Source organism: Dendronephthya gigantea, unplaced genomic scaffold (assembly GCF_004324835.1).
Source record: "Dendronephthya gigantea isolate DGI-Jeju-01 unplaced genomic scaffold, DenGig_1.0 000001F, whole genome shotgun sequence".
Taxonomy (NCBI): domain Eukaryota; kingdom Metazoa; phylum Cnidaria; class Anthozoa; order Malacalcyonacea; family Nephtheidae; genus Dendronephthya; species Dendronephthya gigantea.
The window spans coordinates 4,314,022-4,332,181 of NW_021163011.1; the positions used below are offsets into that span (position 1 = coordinate 4,314,022).

At 35.3% G+C, this 18,160-nt stretch overlaps 2 protein-coding genes across 2 annotated transcripts; one reads left to right on the top strand and one right to left on the bottom strand.

Annotated features, from left to right (window-relative positions):
- Window positions 1–655: 655 nt before the first annotated feature.
- LOC114529283 (synaptotagmin-9-like) lies at window positions 656–5,274 on the bottom strand. Its single transcript, XM_028551043.1, has 8 exons — window positions 4,902–5,274; window positions 4,333–4,553; window positions 2,855–3,095; window positions 2,338–2,505; window positions 1,976–2,052; window positions 1,642–1,768; window positions 928–1,059; window positions 656–838 (listed from the first exon to the last, which is right to left on the bottom strand). The coding sequence occupies exons 1-8, from the start codon at window positions 5,079–5,081 to the stop codon at window positions 764–766; spliced, it is 1,221 nt and encodes a 406-aa protein (XP_028406844.1). The 5' UTR covers window positions 5,082–5,274; the 3' UTR covers window positions 656–763.
- A 127-nt stretch (window positions 5,275–5,401) lies between these two features.
- Window positions 5,402–17,641, top strand: LOC114529324 (importin-9-like). Its single transcript, XM_028551087.1, has 29 exons — window positions 5,402–5,994; window positions 6,628–6,689; window positions 6,852–6,938; window positions 7,519–7,590; window positions 8,046–8,264; window positions 8,633–8,713; window positions 8,835–8,951; window positions 9,605–9,764; window positions 10,030–10,181; window positions 10,335–10,433; window positions 10,556–10,662; window positions 10,933–11,072; window positions 11,448–11,526; window positions 11,771–11,851; window positions 12,323–12,470; window positions 12,767–12,845; window positions 13,237–13,304; window positions 13,547–13,627; window positions 13,761–13,889; window positions 14,192–14,250; window positions 14,422–14,548; window positions 14,624–14,713; window positions 15,019–15,185; window positions 15,414–15,517; window positions 15,731–15,763; window positions 16,196–16,308; window positions 16,591–16,696; window positions 16,841–16,929; window positions 17,437–17,641. The coding sequence occupies exons 1-29, from the start codon at window positions 5,859–5,861 to the stop codon at window positions 17,551–17,553; spliced, it is 3,102 nt and encodes a 1,033-aa protein (XP_028406888.1). The 5' UTR covers window positions 5,402–5,858; the 3' UTR covers window positions 17,554–17,641.
- Window positions 17,642–18,160: the final 519 nt, after the last annotated feature.

Below are 18,160 nucleotides of genomic sequence, written 5' to 3' on the forward strand. Positions count from 1 at the left end.
CTATGTAACATGCTCTGATAGCCTAACAACTTTTCAAGAGAGTTCAATCTAGCTTTTTATCATATTACAGTGGCGAAGAATATCGGACGAACCATAGTGCACTAAATTATCATGATTAATGTTATTACTTAAGGTGGTTCCTTACTGTTTGTGAAGAGTTGAATTCATATTCGTATATTTCAGCAACTGTAAAACTAATGTTTTTTCAGTAATCGCATACCATAAGTTAAACAAGATGGGTGCAAGCCAACCTCTTTTCTGTGGTGTTTGCTCGTATATTCAGTTCCGCCCGAACTGGGATTTCTTTTGTAAGCTATTGCACTTATTATCGTTCTAGTTTCGGCCCTGAAGGTAGACTGAGCTTTACTTAATATTATATAAACACTATTCTGAAAAAGACTTTGTTGTAAGTTGTATACCACATCAATGGATGCCTGGTTTATCATAACTTTCGGTCATGATAGAATCTGCACGATTTCAATTGAAAGATGATTCTACTGATTCTATTCGCATAGTATTCCCTATATATACGCATATTACACGTACTAATCGCAAACCAAGCCCACTACAAATTTATAGGGTAGGGTAACGATTTTGTGGTTGTAAGGATTGTCAGCCAAATCAAATTGCAATTTCACTCCATTGTTAAAGAGAATTTTATTCAAACATTACATATCCATACATATAAGTAATGCTATATTATATAACTTATTCACACTTATATAGAGCATTTGCATAGCCGCTAATAGGAATATAAATTAGATTAGCGAAGTGGTGTACCATTTACCAGAACCATTTTCGAAGAAGACGAAGCTTGACGGCACATCACAGAGTAAACCTGATAATTGGTCATAAATTGATAAACTGTATTAGTCAAAAGCTAATTGTCTATCAAAGTTTACCCCTGATCAATAAAAATATACTGACCTTTTTTCCGGTGTTAATATCACGAAACATGAAGAAAGGGCAATGATATAATGTATGAGCAAACATTGCTTCACGAAATTCTTGTGCAACGACACTTTCTCCTAGTCTCGTTCGTTCCCGCGCCGTGTTCCTCTGAAAGAAAAAAATGCTCATGCTCAAGAGAAAGACAAACGAAAACTTCGTGTGAAAAGCGAATCATGGCTAGTTCAGCCGTAAAAAGTCGTGGCTAGGACTATAGGTTTTTTCTGATTGACATTGACAATTGACATTGACATTGATTTGATTACCACGCGTACATGCAAGTTGTAAAATGCATTACACCCATGCTTTAGCTGTTCCGTATGTATCGAATTTTTAGCATGTTGCATACACATGCTATAAAGATAATCATTCGGAATGAGCTTATATCGAACACAAATTTTACTATGAATATATAAAATTTAGCATAGCAAATTACTACATATCTTTTATAAAAGAGAAAATTTGTTTTAGCCAACATTACTCAACGTAGAAAAACAATGAAGATTTGAAAAAAGCAATGAAGTTTAAAAGCAAAACGCATATCTGCTCTCTACTTTTAAAATGAATGGTTGATCTTAAGGTATCATCTTATAATGATTTTTTAAACTATCGGATGTATTTGGATTCCAAATTAATCAATGTATAACCAGGACAAATATTTGAAGGCAGCGTTTTTATGACACATTCCCATACCATATCAACAACACGATACCAATTTCTTGAACGTTGACCTGAACAGTGTCTTTTGAGATTTATGTTTACATTTCCGATATGTCTCTCTTCGCCGTCAGTTACTCGGTAAATGTGCATAATAATTGTTCTAGAATTAACAATTCTCAGAATTACTCAAAAAGAAAGGGGGCAAATCGCGGGCCACGCCCACATGTTTTCCTCTGCTCTTACCCGTTAAATCATAGTTATAGAAATCATCTTCACATAATACTGCTGCCCCGTAAGCTTAGTGATTTATTTATTTGAAATATTTATACCATACAATTAATAATAATATTTAACTGTAGTGATTTACCTGTGCGAGAGATCGTCAATCGATACATCAAATTCAAATGTCTCTTCAAATTCAGGATCGACACAACTATTGATAATCTAGCAATGAGGTAACAAAGCGTAAAACATCTCCTATTTTTTATCTTAAGTGGGCCGAGGTAACACTGATGATACTACGCAGCAATCAACCTCGGACCAGAATCGTCAGTAAATTCCATAATACGCTGCCCTGTAGTTGGCGTCCGAGCTGCCTATACGACTCTATACTTTACAATCCTCTACTTTCCTCCTTCCCAGCTTGTATTTATTTACACACATGCCCAAATAAAGACATTATCATCCCAATGCAATTTACCTATTACTGCATGACTAGTTTACAAATACCTCTGTATTCCTGCTTTGGTTTGTGAATGGGATGTGAATTGATATGTATGTGCCACATTCATTGCATTCACAAAACAAGAGATCCTTTGCTTTATGAATTGTTACGAAAAGAGAATCAAGTTCTTGGTACAGAGAAACCTCAACTTCACCAGTTACAGAGAAATCAGTCTAGATATAAAGAATATTGTTTCTGCAGTGAATTTACGAAAGCATATAAGGCTATGTGCACACGAGCGTCGTTTTGGAGCGTTTTCACCTATTTACGTTTTTGTCTATTTTATTGTTTAGACGCCCTGTCCACACGTTCCAAGGGAAAAAGTGCTTAATATGTTAAATTAGCTTTAACATCTATTGTAAATTGACGGTGTTTGAAACCGTTTTGGTGTGCACGTTACCGTGTGCACATAGCCTAAATCTCATCATCAACTACACCCTGCTAGTCAAGATTGCAACTGATAGAATCCAACACATCGGTCGTCATTCTGAAATTTTATCATCAGAAAAACATATTCTATACCTGTTGCTGGAGCATAAACCACTCGCTGTGTGTCAATTCATTAGACAAATTCATGTGTGATATATCAACAACAGCTTGCCCCATGAAATCATCCGTACCAACTACATCGTGATCATACAGATCAACACACACTTTCGTATCGAAAATATCCTCTTCTTCCAACGTGAAAGAAAATATCTCTTGAAAGATAGGATTAAGAGTTCTTAACTTTTTTCTGGTCTTCTTAACTCCTTCATTGTATCTAGAATTCAACATATTATAGAATTTAACCCAGTTACTACTTACTATCCCAAATTGGCAATGACCAGATTAAACATTAGTGAGAAAAATACGAAGAGATTATTAGGGAGATAATCACAATGAGAGTCAACCACACTAGTGGTGTCTACATTAGAGAGGCGACTACAGGAGAAAGAATAATAGAAACTTGACTGCAGAAAAGGTGTCTACATTAGAAAGGAGACTACAGGAGAGAGGTGTCAACATTACGTATGTATAGGGGAGTGGCTACATTAGAGACATGACTGCATTGAAGTGTTAACTACAGGGAAGGAGTCTAAATTAGAAAGGTGATTACATTAGAGGGATAAGTAAATGTAAGAGGTGTGTGTCGACATTGGTGCATGTCATTACATTAGTGTATGCAATTACTGTACACTACAGGTAACTATATAGAAATGGGGTACATTAGAAAAGACTGTATTAGATTGGTTACTGGAGGAAAAAGATATGTGTTTACATTAGAGAGATAGAATTTTAGCTACGTTAGACTGGTAACTGCGGGAGAGGTATCTATATTAGAGAGGTGTCTACATTGAAGAAACTGTAGGAGAGAGCTATGTATCTATCAGATATGTGTTTACATTAGAGAGATGGTCATATTAGACAGGTAACTATGGAAGAGGTGCCTATGTTAGAGAGAGTGTGGGACAACAGACAGATTAGAGAAGGGTTCACTTAGAGAGAGGACTACATTAGATAGGTGACTACATTAGAGAGATGTCTATGTTAAAGAGAGGACGATATTGGTGAGGTGCTTCCATTAGAGAGGTGACTACATTAGAGAGGTGATCATATATTGAAAAAATGTGTAGATTAGAAGGTGACTAAATAAAGAGGTGACTAAATAAAGAGGGGACTACATAAAAGAGGCGACTACCCTAGAGAGGGGACTACATTGTGAGGTGTTTATGTTAGAAAGGGCACTAAATTAGAGAGGCGACTACATTGAAAGGTGGCATGTTAAAGAGAGAACTATATTAGAGAGGAGCCACCTTAAAAAGATAAGGGGGTTCCAAGATTATAAAGGTGGCTACACTATTATAAGATACATTAGAGAAACCAGTTAAAAAAAGACAACTGCATAACACCGAGAACTGAGCAGAAATCTGTTTAGTAATTGATAGTCATATCCAGGAGGAGGAACCTCTCTTTATTCCATATATGAATAGTTTAGTGTTTAGTAATACTATATCTACCTATCAGGAACAATTTTTATAATAGCATATGGATCAGAGTAACCAATGACATTGCGTGGTACCAACTCTCTTGCTTTAATTACTTTCAACAGCAAAAATCTTTCTTCTCTATCATATTTGAATGCCAACTGAATTTCTCCTGTGACATCCACAGCATTAGGCAAGGCAATATTTGGATCCAATCTATGGTATAGTTCTTTGATGAAATTTGTACCTTTAATCTATCACACAGAATATGATCTCAGATTAATAATCAGAAAAAATTCCTGGACACTCTCACCACCAATTATCCCATGTCTAATAACTAAAGCCTTTTAAAGGTATTCTCCTGCGTAAAAGGGTTATACTATGAAGCCTTTACCCTACTTTGCGCGACTCTATTAGTCAACACAAGTTTTAAACATACCAATTTTTACACTTATATATTTTATCCGCTATAATATTAACGTTGTATTGCCCAGCTTAGAATAGTTTATTGGCAGGGTGTCCCTAGCAACCAAAATCAAAGATCGCTCCGACAGTGACTTTTGTGATTTAATTGATACATTTTAAACTTATGATTTTCATACCCGTTTTGAGGCCTTCAAAGCTTCCCTTCTCCCCTTTGTGTTGATGAATTTACTTTTTGCTTCTGCTAACCGAGCAAGCCCACCGATGGTTTGCCCTTTTGTACCCAAAGTTGTATGATCATTTTCACCTGGCGCAATTTGGCGCGCATCTTTGGACGGCACTGCTGCTCCATTTCCCATATCGTGTGGAATGTGGATTACAAATTTTCTGTTCGCATTTTGCCTCTTAAAAAATGGCACCCTGATTTAATTTACCATTCTGCGCCACGGCGCTACTATCGTGACTTTCAAGACCTTGGCAACGCAGGAATGATTGCATATGCATAACACAACTGACTAGTATTAAAATTTAAAACCACAACAGGAACTCAGGAGTCAGGAACTTGGAACAAGGAAGTAAACGTGTTCCACAATTAAGAATTCTAATTCGTTTTTTTATTCCTCTTTTGATTTTTTCAAGTACAACCAACCTATATCTCCTTCGCCCATAGACCATACTAACAAATATTGACTTATTTAGGGGTTTTTTAATAATTGGGGATATTTGCTCTCACTGGTCAACTTGCACATTGTCGTATGTCATCGGTGATGTCATTCACTGACTCGGCAGTCTGTTTTTCTATCTATACCGACATGTAAATTGGTTTCTAAAATATTTGTCATTTGTGAACGATGCACTGCTACTGGTTCGCTTTGCTTCGAAGTTCGAAATGATTATAAACTAGAGTTCGTATCGAAAAAGTGACAAAAGTGAATTTTGTCCGTATATTGTGGTATGTCCTGGAACACCGCAGCCTAGCCCCGCGAAATGTCGAGGGAAACAAAGAATTCAGTCTTGATAAAGGCAATAGGAGAGAATTTCAGAAAAATAAAGCAGAATAAAGAAAATTCTTTACGCGATCATGCGCAAAAAAGGAACTTTAAAATTTCCCGCCATTTATCATTTTTGCGCACAATATGGCGGATCAAGAAGGCAACAATAATATAGCTCTTCGAGAAACTTTGATTGAATGTCTTACTCATATTTTATCACCACAGCAAATTATTCGGTCAGCAGCTGAGGAGAGATTGAAGTTACTCGAAGTAACCGAAAGTACGTAAAGAAAATATACATTGTTTTTTAGTTTTAATGTATATTTTTGGTATCGTTATTCGTTATATAATATAAGTGTTTGCAATATAGATCTTGCAGAACCCGCAATAAAATGACTAAGAATAAAAAATGTCGTGTAGTGTGTTGAAATTTTTAATGTTAGTCTTTAATTTGCGTTCATTTAATACGTAGTTATGACCCGTGATATATGTCTGGGATGATAGCAATACATGTTGCAGGATGATGAACGTTATGCAGGAATGGATTTATTTACTTTATTGATTTACTGGGCGAGTGTCCACCCTTTAGCCTAGGCAAGAGAAAGTGGGGAAGAAGTGCAAACTTGGGTATTAATTCAAACTTATGGGAATTATGTATCCAAATTAGTACCCAATTATGAATATTTTAGTGCACTTGTGAGGCCAGAGGCTATAATCTAGCTGAGGCTAATTATTTGTTTTAACACATTAGCTGCTAATTAACACACTAGCTGGTAGGAAAGAAAGGAACTTTTGGCAAGTGAAACTGACAAGGATATTGAAGCGAAGCAAAGTAATAGATATAATGCAACAATTATCTGCTGATAGTTCATCAATATAATACATTTGTTCTGTGTTGTTTTTTATTGTTTAGACTATGGTGTCCATTTGGCACAACTTTCAGTTGATGTAAATGGAGCCTTGCCAATTAGACAGGTACCATAATATCATAGTTAGAAATGACAACAAGTTTTTGCCAAATCATCTGCCCAATGTTTAATTTGTCAACCAAAATTCCTTTTGCTGCTAATAAAACATCGACTAAATGTCCTAAAATAATTTTGTCCATTCATTTTGTCCTCTTCTGATAATATTTAGTTGGCTTCTGTTGTCCTGAAACAATATGTTCAAATTCATTGGTCAGTAATATCAGAGAAATTTACACCACCAGAGACTTCTAGCAAAGTAAGTAAAAACAAAGGATTACAGTAACTTTGTCAGTAATACCTTAAGAAGGGGTGCTTTTTTACAACATTTTCAAGAGCAGGATTTATAGTTATGTAACTTGTTTATGTAATTTTTAGCCCTTACAACTCTCTTAACTTTGCTGATAAAAAGGGTGTAAAACTGAAAAAGATTTGTTACACCATATCCTATATATGGTACCATGATAATTGAATCTTGAGGCTACTAATTTTTGCATAGGCAATTGTCATGAAATTTTAAAATTGTTTAAAAGAAACACAAAATCTCTAACATGCAGTCATCAAAACAATAAATTTAAAGTGATAAAATTTTTTTTTATTAAATGACTTGACAATTTGAGTAAAGGAAGTTTTGGGGGACAAAAGGAAGACTGCCATCATTTTCCCATAATTTTTTTTAAAAAAGGACAAATACAGTTTTAAAACTCAGTTAAATTTGTATTGTGTATTTAGTTGGTAACTCAGAGTAGCACTATCATCATCATTACAACATTTCCATACTTTTCCCTTTTGTATCTGTGTGTACATTTTATTAAAAATAATGTTTTGGACTATTTCAGGCAAAAGTTGCTATTCGCGCACTTCTTCCCCATGGTTTACAAGATCCAACCAGTAAAATTCGTTCTAGCGTGGTAGGTGATTTATTTTTCTCTATCAATATGAACTCACTGTAGTTGGGTTCCGTCAAACTATGTTAAAACTTCTCATTGTCCTAGGAGATTACCTACACATAAATGTGAAGAGTACATACATACACTTAGTATTTTATCTGGTTAAACATACATGTACAAGTAGCTGAAAACTCTGATTGACTTCCAAAGAAACGTCCATGTATATGTACCAAACTGCCCTTATTGTTGTTTGCATACTGACTACTAGCTGCCCAATTTTTGGGTTTATCGATCGCCGAAGAGGAGGACTACATAGATTGCCTGATTTAAGGTTAATTTAATACATCGTAAAACGCCGACAGTTAAGACAATCGGTACAAATTTAACGTATATTTGTACTGTATACACATTGTCTTACCTGTGGATGCTGAACGTTCATTATCATTTCATTGTTATTTACCTTTTTCGTCTTTCAGGCGTACGCTATCTCAGCAATAGCTCACTGGGATTGGCCCGAGGTGTGGCCAGATTTGTTTGGAACTCTGATGCACGCATTATTGTCTGATGATAGCAATTTTGTTCATGGTGCAATGCGTGTACTCACTGAGTTTTCAAGTGAAGTTACAGACACTCAGATTCCCCAAGTTGCACCTATAATTCTTCCCCAGATGTGTCTTATACTAACAGAAGATAAGGTAAAGGCAAAATGATGATTTACAGTATAAGTATAACGGTTCTAAAGGTCTGGTCACGGTACCCAAACCTCGACCTTCCCAGCTAGTAACCTCTCAAATCAACTATAATTGTCAGTTATAAAAAATATTGCATCAGTCCTCACGTACGTTCAGATGATTCCGCCACACAAATGGAAGGTATATACATGTAGACAGAATCTCGGCTTATACTGTACATGCCTTAATATACTTATACTGCATGAGCGGTTTATGTAAAAGCGGTACAAATCATGCACTATGCCTTATAACTATATAATCTTCTGGTTTCTATGCCTGTTCATGGAATGAGTAAAGCGTGCAGAAATTGACGATTTCCCTTCTCATTAAAGAAATATAGTATTCGAACGAGAAGCAGAGCTGTTAACATATTCAATACTTTTGCTGAATTGATTGGAACATCTTGTGCAAAGGTATGTATGTTCACGATACAGGGACAAACTAAAAAGCTGTAGAAAAGCACAGTATTGCAAAATTTACAGTATGTATATACAAGTACAAATAGTAACAAAATTCTAAATTTTGCACATCTAGTCCGTTGCCAAACAGTTATTCCCAGTTCTAAAGAACTTTCCACCTTTATTAACTCACGTTCTTGCTGTGCCCGATGGAGAAACCTCTGATTGTGGTTTAAAAATGGAAGTCCTTAGGGTAAGTTGTGTTTCAAAGTACGTGCATACCATGGTAAACAGTCCAGGTGGTCTCACGCTCGGCGCTCATCTTTTAGCAACACAGAGCTCAAATGGGATGTCAAACGTCCATTGTACAGAATTTAATCCATTGTATCTCTACTATTCTTCATGAAACAAGTCGAAATTTTGTTATGTTTATACAACCTATATTAACTCTAACATAAATTTGAAACTGAAATGAAATAAAGTTGTTTCAACCAGTGAACTGTAATAAAACCTGGAATTTGAAGGTAGTTTGAACGTTTAAGACAAACGTAGAGAGTAATTATCTAGGAATATCTGGAACTATGTAAAATACAATCATTTGCTGATTTTTATAAACATTGAACGAGAAACAGAGTCAAAAATTCAATTTTTTGCTGCAATCTTTAGCTTAAACAAGCATTACGCTGAACTATAAGAGTTAGCGTTCCAGGTTTTATTACAGTTCACTGTTTTCAACCAAGAAATCGATTTTTATTCCACAACTAGTCCCAGTTCTTTTCCGCCATTTCAGAACACCTGGATATCTATTTTGTAATTTTGCCTGTTTAGATTAAAATTTTAATGTTCATGCATTATGCAAGTATAATATTATGATATTTTGCATCCATGTCTCAATTTCATCTCAAGGCCTTGGCAACATTAATAACCCACTTCCCTAAAGAAATGGCTGTTTATCTTGGCGACGTGCTTCCTCATGTATGGAATACGTTAACGCAGGGAGCTGATCGTTATCATAAGACCGTTATCAATTACATCGAAGACGCTGATGATCCTGTTGATTCTGATGGTAGGATGATACTAATCACACCGATTATGATTCAGTGTATAAACACATAATGTACACACATACATACAGTGTATATTATAGCGGATTAAAATATTTATACAGTGTCAGTGCAGTTTGGCCAAGAGAATGCAGCATTCCATATCAATATACAATTTGATAGCTTGGGGAAAATGTTGCAAAAGACACAATTAGCATTTATTTGTAATTTGCCGTTGAAAGAGAAATAGTAACTTCTAACTTCCAATGTATTTTTCATTGTTTTTAGGGGAAATCCTTGGTTTTGAAACAGTGGTTTTTCATGTGTTCGACTTTATTCATGCCTTAGTGGAATCATCGAAGTTTAAAGCTGTTGTCAAAACTCACTTAGAACAATTATTGTATTTTCTTCTTGTTTATATGGAAATCACCGAAGATCAGGTCTGTACATTACCCTATCATTTATAAATATTTCTATTGACTACAATACCTATGTGGTAGTACATGTACGCCAGAATACGTTATGCCATTTCAAAATTATGTACGTTTTCCGACACCATTCACGCTGCCACGGGTTTCTTCATCATTTTCTAGGCATGTGCGTGGTCTTCAGACCCTAATAGATTTGTTGAAGATGAAGACGACGAAACCTTCTCGTTTTCCGTTAGGATATCCGCCCAAAATCTGTTGTTGGTGAGAATACATACTTCATAATTGTCTATATATAGCCAGCGACCAGTAGAGACTGTTAGCTACATACCCGCGTACTTTATTTTATTAAAAAAATATTTCAATTTTTTTCGTGATTGTTTTAGTCTCTTGCTGCAGAAATGAAACATGAAACGGCTACTTGTCTGGTCCAAGCGTTGTCGAAACACTTGCAGGAATCACAGCTGGCTAAATCATCTGGAGAACAGTTTTGGTGAGTTGATTTAATCTAATGTATTCATATAACTCTGCAATACATGTGATTTTATACATATGAAAAGGTCGTAATTACTGTAAGTACACGAAATCGCGTTTCGCATTACACTGCACTATATATAGATGCTGTATGGATTAATGTGACGTTATAAACATTGCATGGGTATATCAGGTCATATTTACTTTATACAATAAACTATCTGCATGGTATAAGCTATAAATGTACTGTAGATAATGATCATAGATATTTCGTCTTATTACTGTACAGGTGGAAAGTAGACGAATCGTGTATGCTAGCAGTAGGGTCTATTCAACCGCTTATATCAGAAAAAGTGTCCAAATGTCAACTACAATTCGATATTCCAAGATTTTTAACTGAAGTTGTGCTGCCAGCTCTTGACGCATCAGGTAAATGGTGAAATATACGTGGTAAAAAGATTAATTACTAGTTACATACCATTCGGAAGATTATGTTACTGTTATGGTTATGATCAAAGGTTATGGTCAAACAAAGAACGTTGCGAAAATGCCAGTCCTTTGTCAGGAATCGAACCTACGCATCTGAAGCTATTTCGCGGAATAGTTCTCACGCTATATGACTAAGCTACGGAGAGCGGAAACTTAATTATAGAACCGTACGACAACAGGGTAACATTTTCCACCTCGTCCATGCATGGTTGGCTGGTTTGGTCTTGCATCCCTCGTTCTCTAACCGTCTACACAAGTATTTCAATTGACAAATTCATCCAATTTCAATGTATGATTGAGGCTTTTCCTTTACAGCATCGCCATTTCTTATTGGTCGTGCTCTGTGGTTTAGCAGCAGGTTCACCCGTGAGATGCCACCAGATTTATTAGCAAGGTTATTATTACAACTTTCTATAAGAGCTTACCCATGACAGGGTGAACCGTAACGAATTTATACAGTATTATATCTATAGGAAAAATGAGCGGTTTCAATAGTGTTTTTTTATTTTTACCGCATGCTAAGCACTTTTGGTCATTTCAGATTGGTAACTAATGTATGTATTAGAGGTCCATCATTGTATTAAAACCAGAAATTTTAGTCATTAAAGATTCGTTATCATCAATATTTTCCTCAACAGGTTTCTTCAAGGTACTGTCAGCGGATTACATGAAAATCAAGATCCAGCCATTCGAATTGGAGCCGCACGTGCGACGTTTGGGTAAAACTTTATGCTATAAGGCTGGTTTGCACTATGAAGGTTTCTTTGATCACAGCAGCAAATTTGCACAGGTAAACTGTGGATTTTGAAGGATTTGCTATAGGAATGTGTAATGGAGCTAAAACAGTATTTAACTAAAAGCTTCTATACTTCTCTCTGATATTTCTTACAAATCCTTCTTACAACTGAACGACTCCTATTGTGATCACAGAAAGTTTGATAGTGCAAAAGAACTGTTACCTTTGCAGATGTGGTATTCTGCGAAATACATAGTCTTCGGTTCATAGAGCATGCAGTCAAGATTATGGCACACTTATGGCACACTGTCATATCTTTGTTAAGATTGCTTTAAGTATCGCAATAAACATTTTCCTTAATGCTTTCCAAAAAGTGGAGCACAGTATAGTTGCCCTTTTTAAATCAGCATGATAAGAATCTTGCTGTTCGTTCATATACGTATTCCGTATATAGGTTCTGTGACCAATTGAAGTCAAGTGGTAACTCGGCGTTAATAACTTCGTATCTACCAGATGCACTTAACAGTTTAATCAGCATGTCAACCACGTATCGAGAAGATGCTCTGTCCTTGGTTTTAGAAACTTTATCAATTGTAATTAGTGTAAGTAAAGTTTAATTTTATACAGGTGTGGTATTCGTGTAAAAAATTACTACGTACAAACACTGTAAATAGATTGTTAAAGTTTTTATTACTGGGTGTTTACGGGGAGTGCTGGGTTTTTCTAGGAGTTTGTCAATTCTCTCTCCTGCCTGAAAATGCGCCCATACTTTCATTTTTCACCAATCAACCTTTTAATATTTCTAAATTGCTTGTAAATTAATTTATTTTGCAGTATGAGAAACATCTCGATATATCTGTATAGCTATATATCAATGCTTCCTATTATAATTTTTCAGATGAATAAAGAATTAACAGCGTCATGGGAAGACAAAATCTCTCCTTTGGTGATAGCCTTGTTCCTAAAACATGGCAATGGTAAGAATAAATTACAGGGCCGGTTGTATAAAACTCTTTAACTACCTTTTTCATAAGTTAAATCCTAGTTAACTAAGAAATACGCAATTCTGATTGGCCAATTCTGTCCTTAACTACAATTAAAAGTTAACTAGTTTTTTATACAACTGGGCCCATTATAGGAATGTTTATTACGTTTAGGGACATGCGTGATAATTTCAATTTGTGATATTGCCTTTCCATTCTAGCCGTTGCCGTTTGATTGACAAAATAATCCATCGCATGCAGTCGTTGTATTTAATATACTTGCATTAAATAATTCATGCCAATGGTGATGGCCAGTAAAATTAAGAAACCTAATTGAGAAGCTCTGTCTGTGTAATAGTAAATGTTTTGTTGTTTTATTCCCAAGATCCACAGTTGAATCCAATCATAGAAGGTCTATTCAAAGAACTGGCATATAACGAAGCCTGTCTTCCAGTAAGATTTCACATTTATACTGCATGCATAAATACACAGTAAGGAGAAATGTTATTGTATGTAGTTGTCTTGCTTGAACCTCGCTACACACCATGTTCTTCTATAAATCTGAGTATAATTCAATTATTGTTTTGCATTATCTTTGATCTTAATATTATTGGTGACTAATCTAGGTTTATGTAGTATTACATTAGTTATATTTCAAAATGAAATATATTATGAAATATATTCCAAATTAACAGGTTCTGCAACAAAGGTTTTTACCAACATTGGTCAGTTTATTGGAAGCCCATCAAGAGAAAGTCCCGTTAGGAATAAGAGCTGTAAGTCAAGATATTCAGGCTAATCTTACGTCTTGTTATAAATATTTTTTCATCACTAGACATTTTAACATCGCATTCAATTTAGTACTTAATCTAGTCCCAGATACATTTAGTCTACATATTTGTCTTCCAGATTGCTTTAGATGTTTTGTGTCACATAATTCGTGGTAGTCCCCAAGTGTTGTCAGATGCTCTCATCAATAATGTGTTCCCAACTTTGGTAGCTTTTATTCTGCGTTCAGACGACAACGCGTTGCTGCAGGTAACCTGAAGAACTTATACGGTCATTGCGGTCCAGTAGCATGCAATGCATTAGAGTTCAGTGGATTACATAGTGCTGCTGTACACCGCTCAATAAAGTACGTCGCTGTGAATTGGTGCGGTGCGGTTCAGTGCTTTGCGGAATTGTACAGTGGACTGCAGTGCAGTGGAGTACAGTGCAGTACAACAGAGTGCGGTGCATTATATATACTCAGTATCAGTGTATAATGCGTCTAGGGCTAAAATGTACATCACAGTGTGTAGATATCATGTCCCGCCCTTATTCTATACTCGTCTGTTTAGAGCGGTGGAGAGTGCATTCGTGCGTTTGTTTCTAAAGGTTCGGAGCAACTTATTAATTGGTAGGTCCAATTCCTTTGTGTCAGAAATGGTCCACAAAATCACATTTTGCAAGGCCATTTTAATGTCGTGAAACTTCATTATCTTATATGTCGCAAGAAGGCTTTGTTATGTTTCCACCAATCCTTTTTCACTCATCCCTTTTAATTTCCTTTTTCACTCATCTATTTCAGGCACGACAGTTCATCTAATAGTGGAATTGCTTATGTTGTTCAAGTCATTTCGCATTTACTTAATCCAAATATTTCTGAATATGCCTCATGTTTTGTGGGAAAACTTATAATAATTCTCGTAAAAAAGGCAAGTTGCTACCGTTAGAAAATGTGCATTCATCTTGTGAAAATATATTTTCAAAACCTAGATTTCTGTCTCTAGGTGGGACAAAATCTTGGAGAAAAATTGGACGTTATGCTGCGAGAAACCCTTAGTAAATTACAGCAAAGTGATACACTCACAGTCATTCAAGTAAGCTAAAAATTCCTAGTTCAAATTAAATAGGCGAGTTTAGACTATGCAGTATAGCACTGTATCAGTACATAGATACTCATGTACATATACATACATACATATTCATATACATGCATACTCATACCAAACCTACCCCCCCCCCCCCCCCAGATCATTAAATTACCTGTGAAGAGAGATCAGGCTCTAAAATCGGAAATTGCTGTTTGCCCAATATATTTATAATTTATATACAGTACATACATGTACAGTAGACAGTCTTTATCCAGTAGTCCATTGCTATTCCTTGTTCATTTTCTTTCTAGTCTTTAATAATGGTTTTCATAAGTTTGATGTATTATCGACTTCAAGATACTTTAAACTTCCTGGCCAATGTACCAGATCCCTCTGGGAAATCTGCATTGGATTTCATAATTAATATTTGGTGCACGAGACAGCAAGAATTTTATGGAACGTATGACGCTAAAGTTAGGTAGGCGTCCAACATGACGGTTATGTGCACGTTGGTGCTCTTTTATAAGTATAATTAGTATATCCCTTTTTATGCTGTATTCTTTAACCTACAAGGCTACATTCAGAATATTCGATATCTGAAATAGTGCAATAGTGATACCCCATTTAGTAATTAAGGCCTCTCGGTTGGTTGACGGAATGATGGTTGAGATTATACTGCATGTTTCATATTCTTTCCGTCTTGTAGGATACTCTCGATGTGTAAATTATTAGAACATACAATAAATAATGAAGATAGAAGACTTAGTGATATTATCGTGAAAGGCGAAAGACGCGTGGAACATGAAACTGGTATTCTGTTTATGTTTGTTTATTAATGAATGCGATCTTAACTGATGATATCAAACTAAACCATAGTTTCCATGTACCAAATGACACAGTTTTTTATGAAAAAAAAGAAGAATGTAGAGAAGGATAGGCAACTCGAGCCCCGTTCACACTACAGTCATTTTATCGCCATTATAATTATATTTCGTCATATTACATGTAAACGTTTTTTTCCAGGGATAATAAGAACAAGATCAAAAGCCTCAAAACGTATGGGTTTTTTTATCAAAGATTTATTTTTAAAGATATTATGTAGTTGCTTAATTTACTTTGAAATTGAAATTGTCATTTTTGTGAACTTAGTTTTTTGATCGCTAATTCAAAATTATCTTGTTGCACACATTGATAAGACATTTAACGCAGGCATTTAATGCGGCCATTCACTGGCAGATGATCAATTAGAATTTTTGAAAGAACAGTAGCACTTAGCCCTTTCAACAGCCCAGGCCATTGTCGGACGTAAGCGAAATGATGAACTGATCGAAAAACGAGCTTAGTGTTATTTTTGTCCACAACATTGTGAGTGGAAGATATAAAGTGTTTGCGAAAAAGAGAGCTAGGAACATTTTTCTACCTCACAGCTCGGGGTCAATTTAATTAGTTTTATCAATATGTTTGTATAATACTGTGTTGATCTTATAGAACCTGAACAATGGACGAAAATCCAGGCACCTTTAAAATTTTATAAACTTATTGTGGACGAATTATCGAATTTATATCAGAACACTGAGGATGTCGAGGAAGGATCCGATGAAGTAGGTGATCTGGAACTACTAAATAAAGCTTTCTCGTAATAACATCATTGATGTCGCACAATTTTTTTTGCTCGTTAGTTTTGCACAGCCAATCAAACTTTGTGTGCTATCAGACTTTCTATTCTAGGCTGCGGTTAAGGAGCGAAACTTTGGAAGTCGCCGTCCTATAAGCGCACAAAAAATACACATCCCATGAGATGAGCAAAACATGGGATGCGCATAATTGCATGATGTCACCTTAATATAATTATTAAGATTATTGATTATTTATGCTCTCTTTAGGATGATGATGATTGGGAGGAAGAAGAAGATGAAGAAGATATGACCGCTGGCGGAGCTATGAAAAATCTCCTTGGATCTGTGTTTGCGCCAGCAACAGATTTCCCAGGTAAAACTTCAAATAACTGAATTTTTATATTTGTATCAGGAGGACCTTTTGCTGTATATATACATGCATTGACTCATTTGACTGTGTCTTATTATGGAATAAACTAAATTAATATCAGTATCATGCATTTAATTTTCTACACAGGATTTGACAGTTTATTTGATTTCCCTATCGATGAGGTTGAAGATGATCCTGATGTTTTGGAAGACCCTATATACAGTATGGATATCCAGGTAACAGACTACATTTTATAGTTTACTTTTATCTTAACGTGGAGTGACTTGTATTTTACGATCCATGCATGCTGCATGCACACAAGTTTTTAAACTTCTCTGACTTTAATTACTACCATATCATCGATATGTTCATTCCATGCTATTGTTTAATTGTACGTGTCCAAAATTTGAAGCTGTGTCTGTGAGAAGATTGTATGATGGTATGCCGACATCATTGGTTTAATATGCCTCGACTTTAGATCTATTTGAATGATGTATTTATTTGGTAGACTTTCGATTAAGAAAGGAGATTTGTCTCCTATATCGTCTATATGTAGCTGAGAGCGATGCATTCGTTCGCGTGGTTCTAATGATGGGCATTTTTAAAACTGACTTTCCATTTTGTACGTCGTGTGGTAATTTTGTCCTCGTAACGCATAACGCATTTTTTTGTTTTTCACAATATGGTATTTTAAATAAGGTGACATGCACGTTTCTTCTAAGAAAGTGATTTTTTTGTTTCAGAACTATCTACTCGAGTTTCTCCGGGCATTTTCAGGACACCCTTCATTTCCGTCTTTCAATAACGAACTTAATACACATGAAAAACAAACTTTAGTAACAGCAGGAATAATTCATTAGTTCACACTACTTTACAACATGTATATATAAAAGGAACTGAAAATTGTAATTTGTTTTATAAATTATCAAATCTCATTCTATGCTTAAAACGGGGAATACTAGTTTAGACGAGAAATATACTAAGAATAATAAATACTACCGGTATATTACGCGGGATCGGGTTTAAGGTTCCATTGCTTAAAGATTTCTTGTTATGCGTTTAAATAATTTAACTCTTTATATGTCGAAAAACCTAATTTTAATAAGTTAAATCTAATTTAATTTCTTTAACCAATTCCACCAGCCACTTCACTAATAGCTGTGTCAATTTTTTAGGACACATGCACTATTTACATAAAAATTGATACTTTAAAACAGCCGCTCTTTTGGTTTTGTATTTTTTTGGCGTTCTGACCGCCGTCCTCTAAAGCCAAAAACCGAAACTCTGAATAATTTACTTTTGGAATAGTGCGCTTTTCGTACCTTGTACTAATTATACAACCTATATTTTCACCTTTATACAGTTTTCAGCCAAACTTTAGAGTTATTAGGCTTACCTTTACATTCGAACAAATTAATTCTCAAATTCAAAATTTAGTTCAAAAGCTATTTGGCGCTTTTTCAGTTT